Raw genomic sequence first — 19,180 nt, forward strand, 5'->3', positions numbered from 1 at the left:
AGCACAAAGCCAAAGCTGGAGGTGGGACCTGACCGTCTCAGGAATGCAACATTTGACTCAGTCTGGCACATACCATCAATGCAGCAGGGCTTGCTTTGAAAAATATGTGCTGTTACATAAGTGGTTATTGCTGCAAACATATATATGACGAACACACGGTGACGCGTTTCTCTGAGGCATGGTGGAACAGAAGACAGAACAGAAGAGTGGACAGACAGACCACAGGAGCAACATGGGGACAACAGACAAATCACCTTAGGCTTCAGAGACAGAAAGTCTGGATTTAAATGTTGTCCCCCATCACTTTCTTTTTGGTATGAACTCGTGCAAGCTAAGTAACTTCTGGTACCTAATTATCCCTTTGTGTCAACATAGAAAATACTAGTATTTGCCTCATAAAAATTATTGGGAAGATTAAATATATAAATTACTTAGGATACATACTGGCGATATTAAGCATCAGTTTCCTAATTCATAAAATTGAGACAAAATTTTTAACTTCATAAGTTGTTAGATGAATTTAGTACATTATACCTATAAAATATTTAACACATGAGAAGTCAATAAATATTTGGCATTTTCATTAAAGCGTAGGTGGATACCAAAGAAATTTTTCAAACCTGAGAAAAATACTTCATAGCGGAATGTAACAAAAAACACTGTGAATGTCTTTACTCTCATTCCAGTGTTGAGAGTATTTACTAGGAAACCATGAGTAATTGGCACACAAAGTCGGTTTCCAGCATGTAAAATACATCTGACTGACTCCACCTCTTAGATCTTCTAAAGGCCTAAAACCAGAGTTATAAATTAGACTTAAAAAAATTCTCCTTTTAGCCGGGTGGTGGTGGCACACGCCTTTAATCCCAGCACGCGGGAGGCAGAGCCAGGTGGATCTCTGTGAGTTCAAGGCCAGCTTGGTCTACAGAGTGAGTTCCAGGAACGGTGCAAAGCTACACAGAGAAACTCTGAATCAAAAAAAAAAAAAAAAATTCTCCTTTTAATACTCATTCACTGAAAAAAGAGTAAATACAATAGCATACAGATAATAATCAAAAAAGCAGAGGTAACAACGATGAAGTGTCCACGTAGGTTATTCACAAGGAAATGCTGATGTAACTATATAAAAATCAGTGTCTTGGTCATTGAGGTCATAGAAAATACTATATAAATCACCTTTCAATATGAGAAATGATTTTTATATTGAAAGGGGAAAAAAATAACAGCCCATGGACGAGACTTAGCTTTGAGTTAAGCTTCCCTTAGCTATAGCTATTCAAAGTGGAATCTTTCCACGCTTTAATCTTTATCCTAAAATGAACAAACAGGCCACTTTAATAAGGAGACCTCATTCCACAGAGCCTGGCCCCTGGTCATCTGTGAAGCAGGGTGAACAGGGTCACTTTAGTCTCTCCACTTAAAAGAAGCTAAGGATGGGATACATGAAGGCTCACACAAAACGATGTTTTCCTGGATTTTATTAGGACACTTCAAAGGGATTCTTGGCCAACAGGAAAGAAAGATGTAAGGCTTTTATGGAGAAATGACACATGTACCCGTTTCCATCCCAAAAGAACACCTGTAAATTCTTCTGGCCAGTTACTAGCAATATCACTCATCTGTCTGTCTAGATAACACTTTCTAGAAATATGAGAACCTCGTGTTGACTTTAAATTCTCTAGAACATACAATAAAAAAAGCAACAAGAATTATATAATATTGCTCATTTAACTCAATATTCAAAATACTGTTGACACACTGTCATAGTTAAGTTTCTGTTGCTATGACAAAATACCACGACCAGAAAGCAAGTTGGGGAGGAAAGAATTAATTTGCCTTACACTTCCACATTGCTGTTCATCACTGAAGTCACACAGGGCAGGATCCTGGAGGCAGGAGCTGATGCAGAGGCCATGGAGGCGTACTGCTTACTGGCTTGTTCCCCCATGGCTTGCTCAGCCTGCTTTCTTATAGAACCCAGGACCACCAGCCCAAGGATGGCTCCACCCATCATGGGTTTGCCCCTCCCCCTCTTGATCACTAAATGAGAAAATGCCTTATAGCTGGATCTCATGGAGGCATTTCCTCAGCGGAGGCTCCTTCCACTCTGCTGACTCTAGCTTGCGTCAAGCTGAACTGTTTTATCTTTTCATAGGAAATTTTTGATCCCCGGGATTGTGTTTTACATTTGCAACCTACTTCAGTTTGAACTAGCCCAGTCGAATGTGCCACAGTCACAAGTGGCACGTAGGTATCCATGCCAATTTGCTTTTGTCAACTTGGCACAAACCCAGACATGTCTGAGAAGAGGGAATCTCAAGAGAGGCATTGTCTCCTGCAGACTGGCCTGTGGGCATGTCTGTGGGGGGCATTTTCACGCTTTTTGATTAATGTAGGGGCCAAAGGTAACTGTGGGCGCGGTCACCCTGGGCAGGCAGTCCTGGGAAAGGCAGCTGACTGACCATGAGCCTGAAGGCAACCCAGTACGTGGCATTCTTCTCTGGTTCCTGCCTCTGCTTCTGCTGGAGTTCCTGCCCTGACTTCCCTCAGCCGTGGACTGGGATCCAAGCCAAGTAAACCCTTTCCTCCCCAAGTTCCTTTTGGTCATGGTATTCATCATAGTATTAGAAAGGACACTAATAGGATATTATATCAGATGGCAAAGTCCAGAATCCAAGTTCCCAGGAACCAGAGACAAGGGCTGTTTTGTTTACTGTGAGTTTTGTAACTGTGAGATATATCTATATCTATATGTTTCCTGTGACAAAATTATAATTACATTACTAGAACTATCAATAGAAGACGGACTATACTGAACTCAATTCTAGCCCAAATGATAATTTTGGAACATATAATCAGTAGAAATTCTAAGCAGGTACATACTTTCAAATGTATTATAAACACATTTAACTATCAGTAGAGAGTTCTATAATTACTTGAAAACGATTTTTTGTTTGTTGTGTTTTATTGAGACAGGGTCTTGCTGTGTAATTCAGGCTGGCCTTAAGTTTGTGGTCCTCTGGCCTCAGTGCTGGGATTACAAACCTGTGGCACCATACCTGGCTTAAAAACTATATCCTTCAACAGAGAGCAGATGAAAATGCTATTAAATTCCTTTAGTAAGTCAAATAAATTATAGCTTTCTCTCTGGAATGAATGAACTCTGTATTCATCCAACATGTAATATTCCCAAACTCCACTAATGCTCACAAATAAAAGCTTTTTTTTTTTTTTTGTCCCATATTTGGTGAAAGAACATGTCAAATGTAGCTTCAAATACTTCATAAAAAGAAAGTTAAACTATATTCATTATTTTTGAAATGTTTGACTCCCGGGAGTAATGGGATTACTTAATATATGTGAAACAGGGATCCAGCAACTGACAGTCGCGGAAGATTGGGCGAGGAGCTTACTTTCTCTGCTAAGAGCTCGCGGATCTTGCTTGCCTGAACTCGAAACTTCATGAGCTGGGACTCCAGAGCTACGCATCGCTCCTTCCAATCGACTGGTCCTTCTAACTCCGAGAGCTCTGCCATGTTTCTTCTAGAAGAGAGAAAGCAGGCGGTCAAACAACGCACACATTGGCACTGAAGGCAACGTAAGGAACGTCTCAGTGGACAACTGAATGCCATCCACAGACAAGTTTTAAATTCTAAGATAAGGCCAGCACTTGCCACAGTGCGTAGAACTTAAATGACAGACAAGAAACCAGGGCTGGAAGCCATACCCAGCTGCTTTGTTTTCTGCCTCAGTTTACCCATGCTAAAAGAAAGTCAGACGCTAACAATCACAAGCTTCGTGGACATGCTATGAGGAATAAATGAAATAAGGCTGCTTCCAATAGAACTTTGAACCACACGATAGTACAGCCCAGAGAGACTGTTGTATTTTTAATTGTTCCCGACAGGTAGGACTTCAAAAGCCTATCCACTCAAAATTCACACTCACAGATGTACAGACATACCACAATGTGCCAGTAATATGATCTAATAACCTATGGAAATACCGGGCCTGTGCTAAAGATTTGCACTAAAACGATGACTTGGTATCACTTTGGATTTGTCTGGGTCCAGGCTAAGTCTCTCAAGCCAAAAAACCTCTGGCTTATTTAACCAGGGAAGTCACTAGAAGCCTGACAAGTACGTTTTCATTTGGGGTAAGAAGAGAAAACAAGCCGGGCGGTGGTGGCGCACGCCTTTAATCCCAGCACTTGGGAGGCAGAGCCAGGCGGATCTCTGTGAGTTCGAGGCCAGCCTGGGCTACCAAGTGAGTTCCAGGAAAGGCGCAAAGCTACACAGAGAAACCCTGTCTCGAAAAACGAAAAAAAAAAAAAAAAAAAAAAAAAAAAAAAAAAAAAAAAAAAAAGAAGAGAAAACAGATAAAGATGAAATGTGATGTCATCTACAATTTAGTAAATCCAGACTCAGTGTTTTCTATGACACTAACCGCCCCTTTGCAGGAGGTTAATGGCGGGGGAAGCTTCGCTGTAGAGCAGGCGGCTCCAGGTCAGGGAGGCTGTCTTGAAAGTCTACAGGGCTACTTGATTTCAGAAGCATGGCCACTTCCGGCTCTGGGATTCCTGAAAGTAGTTTTAAATGTTTATTAATGGTCTGTTGGCCTATTGTATTCTTGAATGACCTTTGCCATGAATTGATGAAATCGGTGTTAGGAATGGATTTCCCGAAGGAGCCAGGCCCCAGTGTAGGAGAACAAAAAAGAGAATAAATTCTCAGAACTCCAAAGATAATAAATTCTCAGAACTCCAAAGATTCAGCTGTTGAAGTGCATAATAGTATTCTTTTGTTTTCTGGGGGAAGAAAGAAAGAAAGAAAGAAAGAAAGAAGGAAGGAAGGAAGGAAGGAAGGAAGGAAGGAAGGAAGGAAGGAAGGAAAGGAAAAGGGAAAAAATACAACAAATTTCCCCCCAAAATTTACTGTAATGTATCCCGTTCCTTAAACATATGCCAGTTTTTAAAAACTGCAAGCTACAAGCTTCCTCCACGATCCTAGCGCTTGGCAGGTTGAGGAAGGGAGATTATGGTACACTCAAGGCCCTCCTGGGCGACACAGAAGTTCCAGGTTCCAGGTCAGCCAAGACTACATAGTTAGACCGTCTCAAAAGGAAACAAGCAACCAAACACAAACTCAGCAAGCTACTAAAGATTCCCTTTTCCTTAAACACAAAAATACGTGTCTTGTGCTTAAGACAGTTTTCACTTCAATACTGGAATCATCACTCCGTAATTTAGAAATAAATGAATACAAAAGAATTGTTCTCCAAAGGCAACAATATTTTGTTACAATCACCCCTAAGCACTGCACACCTTTCAGACACCCCTACATCCTGGCCACAGACACCAGAAACATTATGGAAGAGCTGGCAAGAATTCTCCTGTTTTTATAGAAGCCTGACCCTACTTATTTCTGGGTTTTGCTGTTGTGGTTGTTTTTTTTTTTTTAATATTAGCTTTATGAACATTTTCAGTTACCGTATTAACATTTACTATTAGTATTTCATCTCGGTATCACAAACTCCACTCTACTGTTACTTAGCATTTCTATTAGCTTTAGAGGGAATATAGGGAAAGAAAATACAGATAAAATATTTCTTATTTTAAAAGAATTTTTAAAATTTTTAAAAACTAATAAAATAGACATTCTTAATTCTTTTTGTTGTTGTCTTGTTTTGTTGTTGTTGTTGTTTTGAGACTGGTTTTCTCTGTAAGAGCTCTGGCTGTCGTGGAACTCACTCTGTAGATCAGGCTGGCCTCAAACTCACCTCTGCCTCCCGAGTACTGGAATTAAAGGCATGAGTCACCACTACTTGATGACATTCTTAATTCTTAAACCATTCAAACAACTATGCAGAAAAATATAGACATTGTTCTATCTCAAGCAATATAATCTATTTTATGTTGGGTAAGTTTTCCTCTATGGTTAGAATAACATTTATGTCCCAGTGTAAAAGGTATTCACCTTCTTTACTTTGATTGGTTGGGATCTGGACTCTGTATATGAAACAAATGCTTTGCCAATAACGTACACTCCTAGCCTATAGTTTTATAAATAGCACATAAATGCTTTCCAACAAATGAAAAAAAGATCAAGGCAATGTGTCATATAAATAGAATAAAGGATTAAAAAAAAGATCATTTCAACAACACAAAAAGTTTGACAAAACGCAGCATCTCTACATAAGAAAGGCATTCAACACATCAGCAATAAAAGGAAGTCCTTCACCCTGGTAAGGGACAGCTCTAAAAGCAGGCAACATACACACTCGGTGTCTGAATGCTTCCCCTCAAAACCAACAAAAGACAAAGATGTCTGCTCTTACGACTTCTGCACTACATTATGAGATGTAGCCAAGGCAAGAATAGAATTAAAAGTTTCTAAATTTAGAAAGGAAGTAAAACTATTTGCAGAGGATATGATCGTGTACATAGAAAATTCTAAGAAAAATGCACACACACATACACACACACATAACCTATTAGAACTAGTAAGTAAGGTTTCAGGAAACAATATCAATATGCAAAAATCAAGTTCTATACACTAGAAGAAAAACCCCAGGGGTTGAGGATTTAGCTCAGTGGTAGAGCGCTTGCCTAGCAAGCACAAGGCCCTGGGTTCGATCTTCAGCTCAAAAAAAAAAAAAAAAAAAAAAAACTCCAAAATTAATAAACTATTCCATTTAGGATAGCATGACAATGACTGAAACACTTAGGAATATGCTTAACAAAACGAGAATTCATACTTTGAAAACAATACATCATCAAGGAAAGACATTAAGCCTAAATAAATGAAGACGTGGCCTGTTCACGGTCTGCAATCTGTGCAGGTGACGAGGCTTGCAAATGGGTTAGCAATGCAATAACTGTGACTATTCCAACTGATTTTCTTTTTTCTTTCCGGAAATTGGTAAATTGATCCTAAAACTCACCGAGAAATTTTAAGGGACCAAGGATAACCAAGCAATCCTGATAAAGCTTAAGGAGTCACATATTCAAACTTCCAAGCTCACTACAAAGCTACAGTACCCAAGATAGAGGAATGAAGAGAGACATCAGCAGAGTAAGGCTGAGCCCAGAAATACAACCTCGTGTTGACAATCAATTCATTTTTGGCAAGACTACCAAGACCATTCACCAGGGAAGGTAATAGTACTTTTAACAAATGATGAGGTACAAGTGGATATCCACATGCAGAAGAATGAATGTAGTACCCTCCCTCAGCCCAGACACACAAATTAGCATGAGATGTATCAAAGGCCTGAATGTAACCCAAAGCTCTAAAAATCAGAAAACAGATAAATGAAACCTCATCAAAATTTAGGAATTATGAACCCTAAGGCAGTGGTCCTCAGCCTTCCTAATGCTGCGACCCTTTAATACAGTTCCTCAGGTTGCCGGGCGGTGGTGGCGCACGCCTTTAATCCCAGCACTCGGGAGGCAGAGCCAGGCGGATCTCTGTGAGTTCGAGGCCAGCCTGGGCTACCAAGTGAGTTCCAGGAAAGGCGCAAAGCTACATAGAGAAACCCTGTCTCGAAAAACAAAAAACAACAACAAAAAAAAAAAACAGTTCCTCAGGTTGTGGTGACCCCCAACCATATAATTATTACGTTGCTTCTTCATAACTGTAATTTTGCTACTGCTACGAATAGTAATATAAGTATCTGATATGCAGGATATCTGATGTGTGACACCCCCCCCCAGGGGTCTCAACCCACAGATTGAGAACCACTGCTCTTGATGCGCTATGAAGAACTTGTAACGGCCTACAAAAAGGTAGGAAAAGATTTGAAAGACTTGTGTCCAGAATATGTAAATGATTCAAACAACTCGATAAAAAAAAGACAACCTGCCAGGCTTGATGTATCCTAGCACTCAGGAGGCAGAGGCAGGAGGATCTCTCTGTGTTTGAGGCCAGCCTTGTCTACAAAGTGAGTTCCAAGACAGCCAAGGGCTACATACTGAGACCCTATCTTGAAAACAAAACAAAAGCTAGGCAGTGGTGGCACCCGCCTTTAATCCCAGCACTCGGGAGGCAGAGGCGGCGGGTGGATCTCTGTGAGTTCAAGGCCAGCCTGGGCTACAGAGCAAGTTCCAGGACAGCCAAAGATACACAGAGAAGCCCTGTCTCGAAAAAACAAAAAAACAAAAACCAAAAAAGAAAAAAAGAAAGAGAGAAAGAAAGAGAAAGGAAGGAAGGAAGGAAGGAAGGAAGGAAGGAAGGAAGGAAGGAAGGAAGGAAGAAGAAAAAGAAAAAACAAAAAAGGACAGTCTAATTTAGAATTAGGGACTGAAATGAAGGCTTACTTGGCAAAGTGCTGGTCATGTAAGCCCTCAAATGAGAAAATGCTTCCCTCAGATTGTCTACAGGCAAGTTTATAGGGTATTTTCTGGATTGCTGATTGACAGGGGTGGGCCCAAGCCATAGGGGTAGGGCAGGACCACCCCTGGGGCAAGGGGTCCAGAGCTGTATAAGAAACCAGGCTGGGCAAGCCATGAGGAGCAAGCTGGTAAGCAGAATTCCTCAAGGGTCTCTTTTTCAGAACCTTCAGGCTCCTGCCTTGGGTTCCTGCCCTGACTTCCCCAAAGATGAGTGTGTGATCTGAGAGTTGGAAGCTGAACCAAACCCTTTCCTCCCCAAGATGCTTTTGGCCATGGTGTTTTAGCACAGCGACAGAAACAAACCCTAAGACAGAGATTTGTCCTAGTGTGTGGACTGTTGCTAAGACCGACCTGGCCATGTTGTTTTTCAAGGATCGTGGAAGGAGTCTGGAACTTTAGGCTGGAAAAGCCATTGAGCACTCGGAGCTCAGGGAGCTGTTGTAGGGAGCATGAACGATAAGAATGTTAAGAGTAGTAAAGACAGAGGAGGTCTAGCTTGTGAAGTTCCAGAAGGAAGTTTGAGAGTACCTTAAAGATTCTGTTGGGGTCGTTCAAAACTTTGGATTAAGAATCTGAGCAGCTGGGGCTGAAGAATCAACTGTGGTTAAGAAAATACAAGAACCACTAAAGTGAAACCTTCGCTTTACTTGGACAGTCAATGGTGGTTAGCGGGAACCGAGAAATTATCAGTGATTAAGAGATCAGTACTACTGAGGTAAAATTTCCTGGGAATATTTCCTCAAGGCAGCACACAGAAGCTGTGGTCCAGAGAAAGCCAAGGCTACAACTCATGTTGGCATCCAAACTTGGTAACGTGTAAGAGTCTCCCAGTTGGTATTGGTTTTTGAAGGCTTGGAGGGGGTCATGGAGAGCAGCTGACCCTTGGCCCTGTGAGAGGCCAGCAGAGGTCACTGCTGAAGGTAGAAGCCCCAAGACTGAAGTGTTCATGGAGACCATTTGAGGCTTGGCACCACATAGCAGGGTCAGAGTCCCTGAAGAGAGCCTAGGCTATTGGTGAAGCTGCTGCCTAAATTGCAGCAGAATATTTGAGATACCAGTAGTAAGGGGCAACCACCACGGAACAGCAGCAGCTGTGGAGTGGAGCTGCCCTCAACCCATGAGACGTGCTTCATGTGTTATGAACGGCAGAACCACAGAGGTGGAGCCACTGGAGCCCTTGGGTGGCCAGAAGATCAGGGGTGCCACGCCTGACGCTGAGCTTTACACAGTTGGCCTTTGGTTTTGTTTGAGTTGAATGTGACTCTGCTCTAATTCTTCCCTTTTGGAGTAAGACAGTATATGTATATATTTTTATTTTACAGGTACCCACAGTTAAAAGACTTTGGATTTTTTGGAGAGACTTTGAATATTTTAAAGAGATTTTGGAGTTTTAAGTGTTGACGTTTTTAAAGACTGTGAGACTTTTAAAAGTTGGAGTGTTTTGTATTGTCATATTATTATTAACGTGGCATCTTGGGGACAACAAGATAGGAAAGGTTATGGTTTAATAGTGATGACAAGTTGACAAGGCGTCAATTATTTTAGTTGGTTTTTCTTTTGTTTTTTGGTCAAGTTGACAGAAGCTAGAGTTATCTGGAACCTCAATGGAGAAAAATGTCTCCATCCAGACTGCCTGTAGACAAGTCTGTAGGGCAGTCTTTATTAATGGCTGACATGAGCAAGAGAGGAAAGGTTGTAGTGTAACAGTGATGTGGTTCGCGTCTGCCTGACAAAAACCTGTGTGCCCAGCCATATGGAGCTGTGCCACCTCTGGGCAGTTCCTGAACTGTATAAGAAAGCAGGCTGAGCATGGCATGAGAAAGCCAGTAAGCAGCACCCCTCCATGGTCTCTGCTATAGCTCTTGCCCCCCAAGTTCCTGCCCTGCTTGAGTTCCTGCCCAGACTTATCTTCATGATGGACTATTAACTGTAATCTGAAATAAACCCTTTCCTCCCCAAGTTGTTTTTGGTCATGGTAATTATCACAAAAATAGAAAGCTAACAAGTACAAATACACACACACACACACACACACACACACACACACACACACAAAGAATGGATACATCTCCAAAGAAAATATATAAATGGTCCATAAGCACACAAAAAGTTCTCAGCATCATTAACTACAAGAAAAAAAAATCAAAAAGTGAAATATCAAAATTGTGATGACATTCCACTTCTCCCCAAATTAGCTCAATATAATGAAATGAAAAAGAATATGGCCGGGCGGTGGTGGCGCGCGCCTTTAATCCCAGCACTCGGGAGGCAGAGACAGGAGGATCTCTGTGAGTTCGAGTCCAGCCTGGTCTGCAGAGTGAGTTCCAGAAAAGGCTCCAAAGCTACAAAGAGAAACCCTGTCTCAGAAAGGAAGGAAGGAAGGAAGGAAGGAAGGAAGGAAGGAAGGAAGGGGAAGGAAGGAAGGAAGGAAAGAACGTGGATTAATAAGAACTGATGAAACTGTACAGTCATTGGAACTCCTGCATACGCTGGTACTATAAAAATGTCGAAACTGCTTTGTAAATAGTCAAACAGTTCCTCATATGTTTAAAGTTATCCTACGGTCCACAACTCCAGGTCATATGTCCTATGAAATGTCCAGAACAGATAAATCAAAAGGACAGAAAACAGGTCAAAGGTTGCCAAGGATTGTGAAGGGATGGCAATGGAGACCGACTACTAAAAGGCCTAGAGTTTTTTAGGGGGGTGGGGTTGAAGAAAATATTCTAGAATTAGGTGGTGGTGATAAGTGCACAACCTTATACCCAAATCCCCTGAGCTATACAGTTTCAAAAGTACAATTTTACGGTTTGTGAATTGTATCTCAATTAAAAGGTTCATACACAAACAAAGGAAAGAATGGGTATATACTAAGACCACATTTGCCGATTTAACCATTCATTATGAGTAGTTATCCCTGCCAGGAATCTCACCAGCAACTCAAATAATAGAGCAGGAACTGTTAACCTCAACTAGGAAAAGTATGGTACATACCTCTTACCTAGAACTTCGCTATGAAAATGAAATAAGAAAATTAAAAGTTGAATACATCTATTTTTCTTTAGTTGTAGTAGTTATAGGTACAAAAGCTTTATTATCAAACATGCATTTGGCGTGTTCAGTCCCCAGTAATTGTCATAATAAAAGAAACTCAAAACTGCAGATTGGTTTTGTGATGGCCCAGGTCTAGACGCGTGTCCTCTGAAATCCTGTGACTGGGTAGCCGGCAGCTGACATACGAAAGTACCACCCTGAGTAGCTAAGAACGCTAATTCTGAAGTTTCATCGTCCGTGGGGACAGAACGGGACAGCTTTGGGGGCTATAATCCACTTCTAAAAATGTCCTAAGTTTTGAATTCTGAGAGGATCTACCTTCTCTGCAGGGGGCAGGAAAAAGCAGAGGTTTTCCAAAGACCTCCAGTGACTTAGGAAATAATTTACTGACAAAATAAACTGTTTACAGTTGTGGAGTGAGTGCTCTTTTCTCTGAATCTCTGACTTCCTGTTTCTTTTCCAAATCCTAACAAGGAGGAGGACGTTAAAAGGAGGAGAGAGGGAGAGAGAGGGACGTAAGAAGAAGGACACTGCTACCTAGGCTCATGCTGATGAAATTTGGAGAAACCCCGTAAACCCCTCACAGTCTCTAGGAACAGTTTGGGCTGTGAGCTGTGTCGTTTTCCCCCTAAAGCAGTAAAGCTGTCTTTCTTAACTAGACTGAAGGACGCCTTGTTTAGAGAACCTTACCACCACCTAACCCCACTTGGGCCACGCCTGCCGGTCCTCGACACTGCCCAGAACAGCCAGCCTGTTGCTTGCTCACACACTCCTCCGGGACACACGCATCGTCCTGAGGTCTAGGCTTGCAAAGACTGGAGCCTTCACAAAGAAGCCAGTGACCTGCAGGTAGCCCGGCACTAGGAGAGTTTTTGGAAAACAAAACGTCTCAACTTCTCGGTGGGGGCGGGTGTGTGTGTTCGTTTCAGGGTATGTCACCTTAGGACACTGGCGTCGGGCAGTCAGGCAAGTGGAGGTGTTAAAAACGGAAAGCTGGAGAACTTCGGTCCCCGATGTCCCTTCACAGCCCCGCTCTCCAGAAGCTCAGGCCGAACCTACAGCATCGTCGATGGGACCCACGATGCGCGGGGGACGCGGGGCTGCCCCGCAGCGCGCCCGCTCGACGACTCCCCGCGGTGCCACAAGCCCCCCGCGGTGCCACAAGCCCGGGCCCGGCTTTTCTAACAGAACGTCACAGGAGCCCGGAGTACGTAGTGCCGCCCCCAGCCGGCTCGTGCTGGCGACTCGGGACCCAGGCCCAGCCCGGGGCGCACGGCGGCGTCCTGCGTTGCATCCCCGTCCGCTCCGCCGGTCCCGCTGCCCCCTGCCTCGCCGGCGATCCGGGACGGCGTGGTCCCCGGCGTGAGGGACCCCGGAGGCTCGGTCCCCGAGGGCAGCGTCCCCGAGGCCACCGGATCCCGCGCCCTGCCCACCTGCCTACCTCTGCGGCGGCGCCCGATGTCCCGGCCTCGCCTGCTACCCGGCTCCGCCGGCTTCTCCGGCTCCCAGCCCGCGCCGGCCACACTCGGAGCCCCGAGCGGCCGGGACGGCGCCGCCTCCTCCGGGATTGGCGGCCGGAGTAGCTAATCGGAGGCCGGAGCCGACCACCTGTCGTCACTGGAGGAGGTGTTTATAACTTTGGCTCCTCCCGGTGCCCCTCAGAGTAAGGTCTGGCCCAAGAGGTGTTTCCACCGCCTTCCCCATACCTAGACTTCAAGGCCTGTTGTAGCGTTTAGTCACTTCTTTCCCATTCCCTTTGCCTCGATTGTACCTGTGTACCAACCTCTTGTGTGGTCTCTCGGCCTGAACTCTCTCTCTTTTTGCCAACCCTTCCTCTTTCTACCCAGGGACTAGAGTAGGTGTGCAATTTGCCGAAGGCCTTTACTGTCTTCCTGATGCTTAAACAGTCGAGAACAAATTCCATGTGCAGGCCTGCAAAGCTCCCACCTACTTGTGCAAGTTTAGTTTACACAGCTGTTCTTCACACCTCAGGCGACCGTGGTCCACGTCCCCATTCTGAAGACTCCAGCTGGGAAGGATGACACGCTGTTTCCTGCCCCTCCCTTCTTTAAAAATCCTGTCTATCCTCTCAGACCAGCGCAAGTCTCCTCCTGAAGGTCCCTGTCGCCCCAGGTAGCAGAAACCTCTGCCCTTGTTTTTGCCTTCAGCACATCCAGTTTTTGCCGCTCTCGGCATGCACACATTTTCCTGACCTTCCCCTGCTGCGACCATCAGCCAGCGAGCGTTTGAAAGCTAAGATCTGCTGCGTTCTTCTTTGCTGCCTTCTCAGCCTATCGCACAAAGCATCTTGCATGAGCACATGGATGATCATCCATCTGGTTGGATTTCACATCCCCAGCTGGGGCCTAGAGAGGCCGGTCTTGGGAGAGGAGGAGAGGGAACAGGAGGGGAGGAGGAAGGGAGGGGTAGGGGAGGGACAAATTCTGGATATTAGACCTTCCCCAGGTCACAAAACTAGGTCAGACAAATTACTCTTTGATACACAGTAAACTAATAGAAGCATCAGACGGCTTTTCCCATTTCAATCTCTTTACAAAAGAAAAAGCCAACCTTATGTAGGAAAAAACAAAAAACAAAAAACACTAAAATGATGAAGATTTGCAAAGTTCCTCAGAGGGAGAGCAATAAATGAAAACAAATAAAAGACCAGCAAGAAAGCATCAGGCGTCCATATTTCTTCCAGATGAGCACTAATTTTGGACTGGATCCCAGACAACCCCCACACATCAAATTCCTTCTGCCTTCTGTGGGAGCTGATGGTGCATATCATATGAAAAATTGTCTCCAAACAGCCTTGGCAAACAAGCAGGCCGGACTGGGCTTATTTTACAGAGCATGCAGGACTTAAATAAACAGAGCTAAAGTAACTTGCATAATTTAACGCAGCAAGTCAGGAGAGACCCAGCAAGGAAAAGACAGAGGATGCCAAAATAGAATCACTTCCGTTTGTGAGTCAGAAATACTAAATAGACTAAGTGTGCTGAGTGAATAAACTCACTCATAAAAAGCAGCTTTCTAAACACGACTGCCATCCTTGTGAGACTCAGCCAACATTTATTCACAGTCACCTTTTTCTAGAAACATGACAAACCGAATTTGTTTGGCTACAGAGGGGGAAAAAAAGTGCAATAGCATCCTGTTTCTGGCTGTGTAAAAACAAACAAAACCCAAGCCCCATATGATATAATGGAATATTATTCAGCACTAAAAAAGAAGTGGAAGCCTGTTATCTCAGCACTTAGGAGCGGGAGGTAGGAGGATCATTGTCAGCTACATACTAAATCTGAGGCCAGCCTGGGCTACGTGAGACAGAAGAAAGAGACAGGGTTTGGGGGAGAGAAATCAAGCTACACACTAAGCCTTTGAAAATACACTGAGTGAAAAGATCCAATCCAAAATATGAAATGTTGTACATATTAATACAGGATGCTCAGACTGGGTAAGTTCACAGAGATGGAAAGTGGACTAGTGGTTACCTTGGGCTGAGAAAGATGTGGGCGCTCGTCTAGGGCAGTGGTTCTCAACCTGTGGGTCACAACCCCCTTGGGGTCGCATATCAGATAGTTACATTACAATTCATAACAGTAGCAGAATTACAGTTATGAAGTAGCAATGGAATAATTTTATGGTTGGGGGATCACCACGACATGAGGGACTGTATTAAAGGGTCACAGCATTAGGGAGGTTGAGAACCACTGCTCTAGGGGAATGAAGTGTTTTGGAGGGGAGAGCAATGAAAGTGTTTTGGAACGTGTGATGATGTCATCTCTGACTGTACTAAAAGCCATGAACATGTATCATTTAAATGGATGAGTTGCGTGCTCTATGAATTCCATCTCAAAGGTATTTTTAGGGGCTGGAGAGACGTCTTAATGGTAAAGTACCTGCCACACAAGCAGGAGTGCCTGGATTTGGATCCCCAGCAGGCATGGAAAAGCTGGGCAGGGTGGTGCTAATCTATAACCCAAGCTCCAGGGGCACGAGGCACATTCCCTGCAGCTCATTGGCTGGCCAGCCTAGCTAAATCAGTGAGCTCCAGGTTCGGTGAAAGACTGTCTCAAAAGATAAGGTGGAGTCAGGCAGTGGTGGTCCACTTTTAATCCCAGCACTTGGGAGGCAGAGGCAGGAGGATCTCTGTGAGTTTGAGGCCAGCCTGGTCTACAGAATGAGTTCCAGGACAGCCAGGACTGCTTCACAGAGAAACTCTGTCCTGAAAAACAAAAACAAACAAAAAAGATAAGGTGGAAAGCAGCCAAGAAAGATACTTGATGTCTGTCTCTGGTTTCAATGTACACATGTATACATTTGCACATGCACCCACAAGCACACATGCATACATCACACATACACACACACACACACACACACAGACACAGACACACACACACACACACACACACACACACCATTGTAAAGAAAGCTTGAATTTTACATTTTTATATTCTATATCAAGTAGAAGAAGATAGGAGGTCCCTGATCAGCCCTCTTAAATGCTCATGGCAGTGTGTACTGTATTCACTCATTTGCCTCAGTAGTTACATTCTGTTTTCTGTGGCAACGTGATTGATCACTTCCTCTGTTACACTGTAGGTGACAGGAGAGCAGAATCCCTGGTTTTCATCTTAGTGTATGCCCAGCGTGGATCACAGGGCCTGGCACGTAGCAGATACACCATAAATGTTTATCGAATGATAGACAAAGATGGCAAAGGATGCGTTTTACTGGATACTTGTGATATTCCAGGCCCTGTGTTAAGTTATGGAGAACACAAAAGTGAGCAAAACCACATCGGTCTAGATTCTCTGTCTTCGTGGAGTTCCAGTCCGGTGAGAAAGCTGTGTGTTCACCATTAGATGCTGTGAAGGACGTGCCCATGGTATACCACAGGCAGATGATAAGCAGGAGATGTTGCAGGCTCGGAAGTCAAGAAGGCCTTTCTGAGATCAAGTCTGAAAAAATTAACCAGGAACATTCAAGGAGAGGGTAGGAAGGGCATTGTGGATTGGGAGAACGGCCAGTACCAGGATTTGTGGAGATGAGATTGATGTATTAAGGGGACTGGATGATAGCCGTAGAAACGGGAGCACAGTGAGAGAAGAATGGCAGGACGAGCCTGGAAGGAAAGGAGCCAGTCCCAGATGAGGCTGTGAAGAAAGGGCTTCTCACCCTGTAGCCGGATTCGGGTTAAAATGTAGATTCAGGATCAATGGTCAGGGTGAGGACTAACAAGCCCTCAGGGTGCACATTACATGGTAATGTCATAACTACATTATAGCCATACCATTGCATCTTAAATCATGGGCTACACCCGCATATGGGGTCATGTAGCTAAATGAGGAGGTTGAGAAAAATTGTCAGTAGGGAAAGATTTCTGAAAGTGTAGTATCCAAAAATTCAATCGAGATTGAAAGCAGAAGGTATCTGAGGTGCTTCTGGAAAGCACGTGCCCGGGTGGCATTTCCAAACTTGACTGCAGCTTTGGTTCCTGACCACATAACACATGCACTTGACAGTACACGTGCCACTCTGCCATGCAGCATGCGTGAATGCAGCCTCAAACCCTTGTCTCGAGTCCAAAATAGTGTGTGTTATGAACTGCCTTAAAAAAAAAAAAGTTTCGGCCAGGTGTGGTGGCACATCCCAGCATTCGGGAGGCAGAGGCAGGAGGAGCTCTATGAGTTGGAGGCCAGCCTGGTCTACAGAGTGAGTTCCAGGACAGCCAGGACTGCTTCACAGAGAAACCCTGTCTCAACAAACAAGTGTCTCTGGAAACAAGGGGGTGTACAAACAAGTTGGTCCTCCCCATGGGGTGGCCAAGGCATGCAGCTTTCTTGGTACATGTCATACTCCATTTTGGACTTCTGTGACAAAATATCGGTCTGTGCATGATGCAAACATTTCTGATGTCACTGAAAAAAAGAGATGAGATTACTGCTGCCTATATCAAAACGTGGCAGATGACATCACAGTGGGAGTGTGTGAGGGAGGAAGAAATTACACAGGACAGAAAGCATGAGACCAGGGAAATGTCAAACTCCTCTTTAAAAAGACTCTCAAGGGAACTAAGGTACACCCGACAAACCTGCCCTCTCAAGAGACAGTACAAATTCACTCACGATGGAAGGGCCTCAATGACATAATTACCTTTCTAGCAGGCCCCATCTCTTAAAGATCCCACCACACCACCACCACCTCACTGGGTACCAAGCTGCCAGCTCATGAACTCTGGGGGACAAACTGTACCTAAAGTATAGCAGTGTACCCCAGTGCCTGGGCCAGGATGGCTCTCTCAATCCTTTGGGTTTCAATGGAGACCACACTCGCTCTGACCTCGCCCCATTGAGTGAGCTGTATCCCTGTGTTATCATTGCCTGTGGACAGCAGCCTCAGAGGGTGATAGGCTAAGCTCAGAACCTCCAGAGCTCATGAGAGTTTAGTGGGCATTAACAAGATCTCACAGAGAAAAATAAGTCTGTTCAGAGGGTAGAGAAAAGCGGGTAAACTGGGCATCAACCATCTCCAGGGAAGTGTGTAGTGTTTTGTTGTTGTTGTTGTTTTTGGTTTTTCGAGACAGGGTTTCTCTGTGTAGCTTTGCGCCTTTCCTGGATCTCACTCTGTAGACCAGGCTGGCCTCGAACTCACAGAGATCCGCCTGCCTCTGCCTCCTGAGTACTGGGATTAAAGGCGTGAGCCACCACCGCCCGGCGGGTTTTTTTTTTTTTGTTTTTTTTTTGTTTTTTGTTTTTTTTATCGTATGTGTTTTATCAAAGTGTTTAATCATTTGGAGAAAAAGTCTGCAATGGTTTGTTCAGAACTTAAGGTGTTTTGTAGTTTGCTCTGTGGGGTTTTGTTTGTTTATTTAAGATACTACATATGAAAATCACACAAGAAAACAGTGCCCCAATGGTATAGAAGTGTCAGATGTGGGCTGGCAGGATGGCTCAGCGGGTAAAGGCACTCTACTTGTATTTGCTAAACAATCCTAGTGAGCTGAGCTTGATGCCTGGATCCCACATAAAGGCAGGAGAGGAGCAGCTCTGCAAAGTTGTCTTCCTCTGAGGACATGTGTCCAATACACACCCAGATGTTGTGTACACACACACACACACACACACACACACTATAATGATATTTTATGTGTTCAGTGTGAACAGATGATGTATCACATTTAGGGTCAGTACCTGGCTGGCAGAGGCAGCCACTCTAGTGCAGAAGTTTTTATTCTAGCTGACAGTTAAAAGTCTCCCCTTTCGTTTTTGTGTTGTGTAACATGACAGCTTAAGCCAGAAGAAAAAGGACAAAAGAACCACAGCAAAACCAAACACAGTGTCCCCAAAGACTAACAGTCAGAAAGGGACATGTTATAAGAACACGAGCGTGTGCTGTGTAATAACTGTAAAATGGACAGGATCTTTAAGAAGCATAGGGAAAGGCTAGCCAGTGAGATGGGACCCGAACTGGAGCAAGATTTAGTTCATCAGAAGGACCTTGTTACTACAGTGCTAGAGGCAGAGGCAGACTCTGCTGGCATGCACCTGTGGGCACGAGCGTGAGCATGAGTGAGTGATGGTCGCAGTTATGTCTGTAAAGGAGATTGGACCATCCTGGCAGCCGTAGGTTCTGAGACTCTCAAACCTAAGAGCTAACACTGTGGGGATGTTGACACGATCCATCCCAACACAACTGGGAATGTCTGTCTAACTTTTCTTCTGC

The 19,180-nt window shown here is 44.2% G+C and overlaps 1 protein-coding gene across 4 annotated transcripts in view; it reads right to left on the reverse strand.

The window, feature by feature from the left end:
- Positions 1-12,907, reverse strand: part of Plekhh2 (pleckstrin homology, MyTH4 and FERM domain containing H2) — a 103,862-nt gene extending 90,955 nt beyond the window's left edge. For 2 of the 4 annotated variants that reach the window (XM_059248583.1, XM_059248578.1), the window contains exons 1-2: positions 12,386-12,610; positions 3,414-3,543 (exon numbers count right to left, since the gene is read on the reverse strand). In XM_059248583.1, coding sequence (XP_059104566.1) covers positions 3,414-3,536 — 123 coding nt within the window. In that variant the 5' untranslated portion in view covers positions 3,537-3,543; positions 12,386-12,610. Of the gene's footprint in view, positions 1-3,413; positions 3,544-12,385; positions 12,611-12,887 lie in introns of those variants that run through there. The other 2 variants (XM_059248579.1, XM_059248581.1) reach the window with 2 other exon arrangements.
- Between the last annotated feature and the right edge of the window lie 6,273 nt (positions 12,908-19,180).

The sequence above is a fragment of the Peromyscus eremicus genome, chromosome 22 (assembly GCF_949786415.1).
Source record: "Peromyscus eremicus chromosome 22, PerEre_H2_v1, whole genome shotgun sequence".
Lineage (NCBI taxonomy): Eukaryota > Metazoa > Chordata > Mammalia > Rodentia > Cricetidae > Peromyscus > Peromyscus eremicus.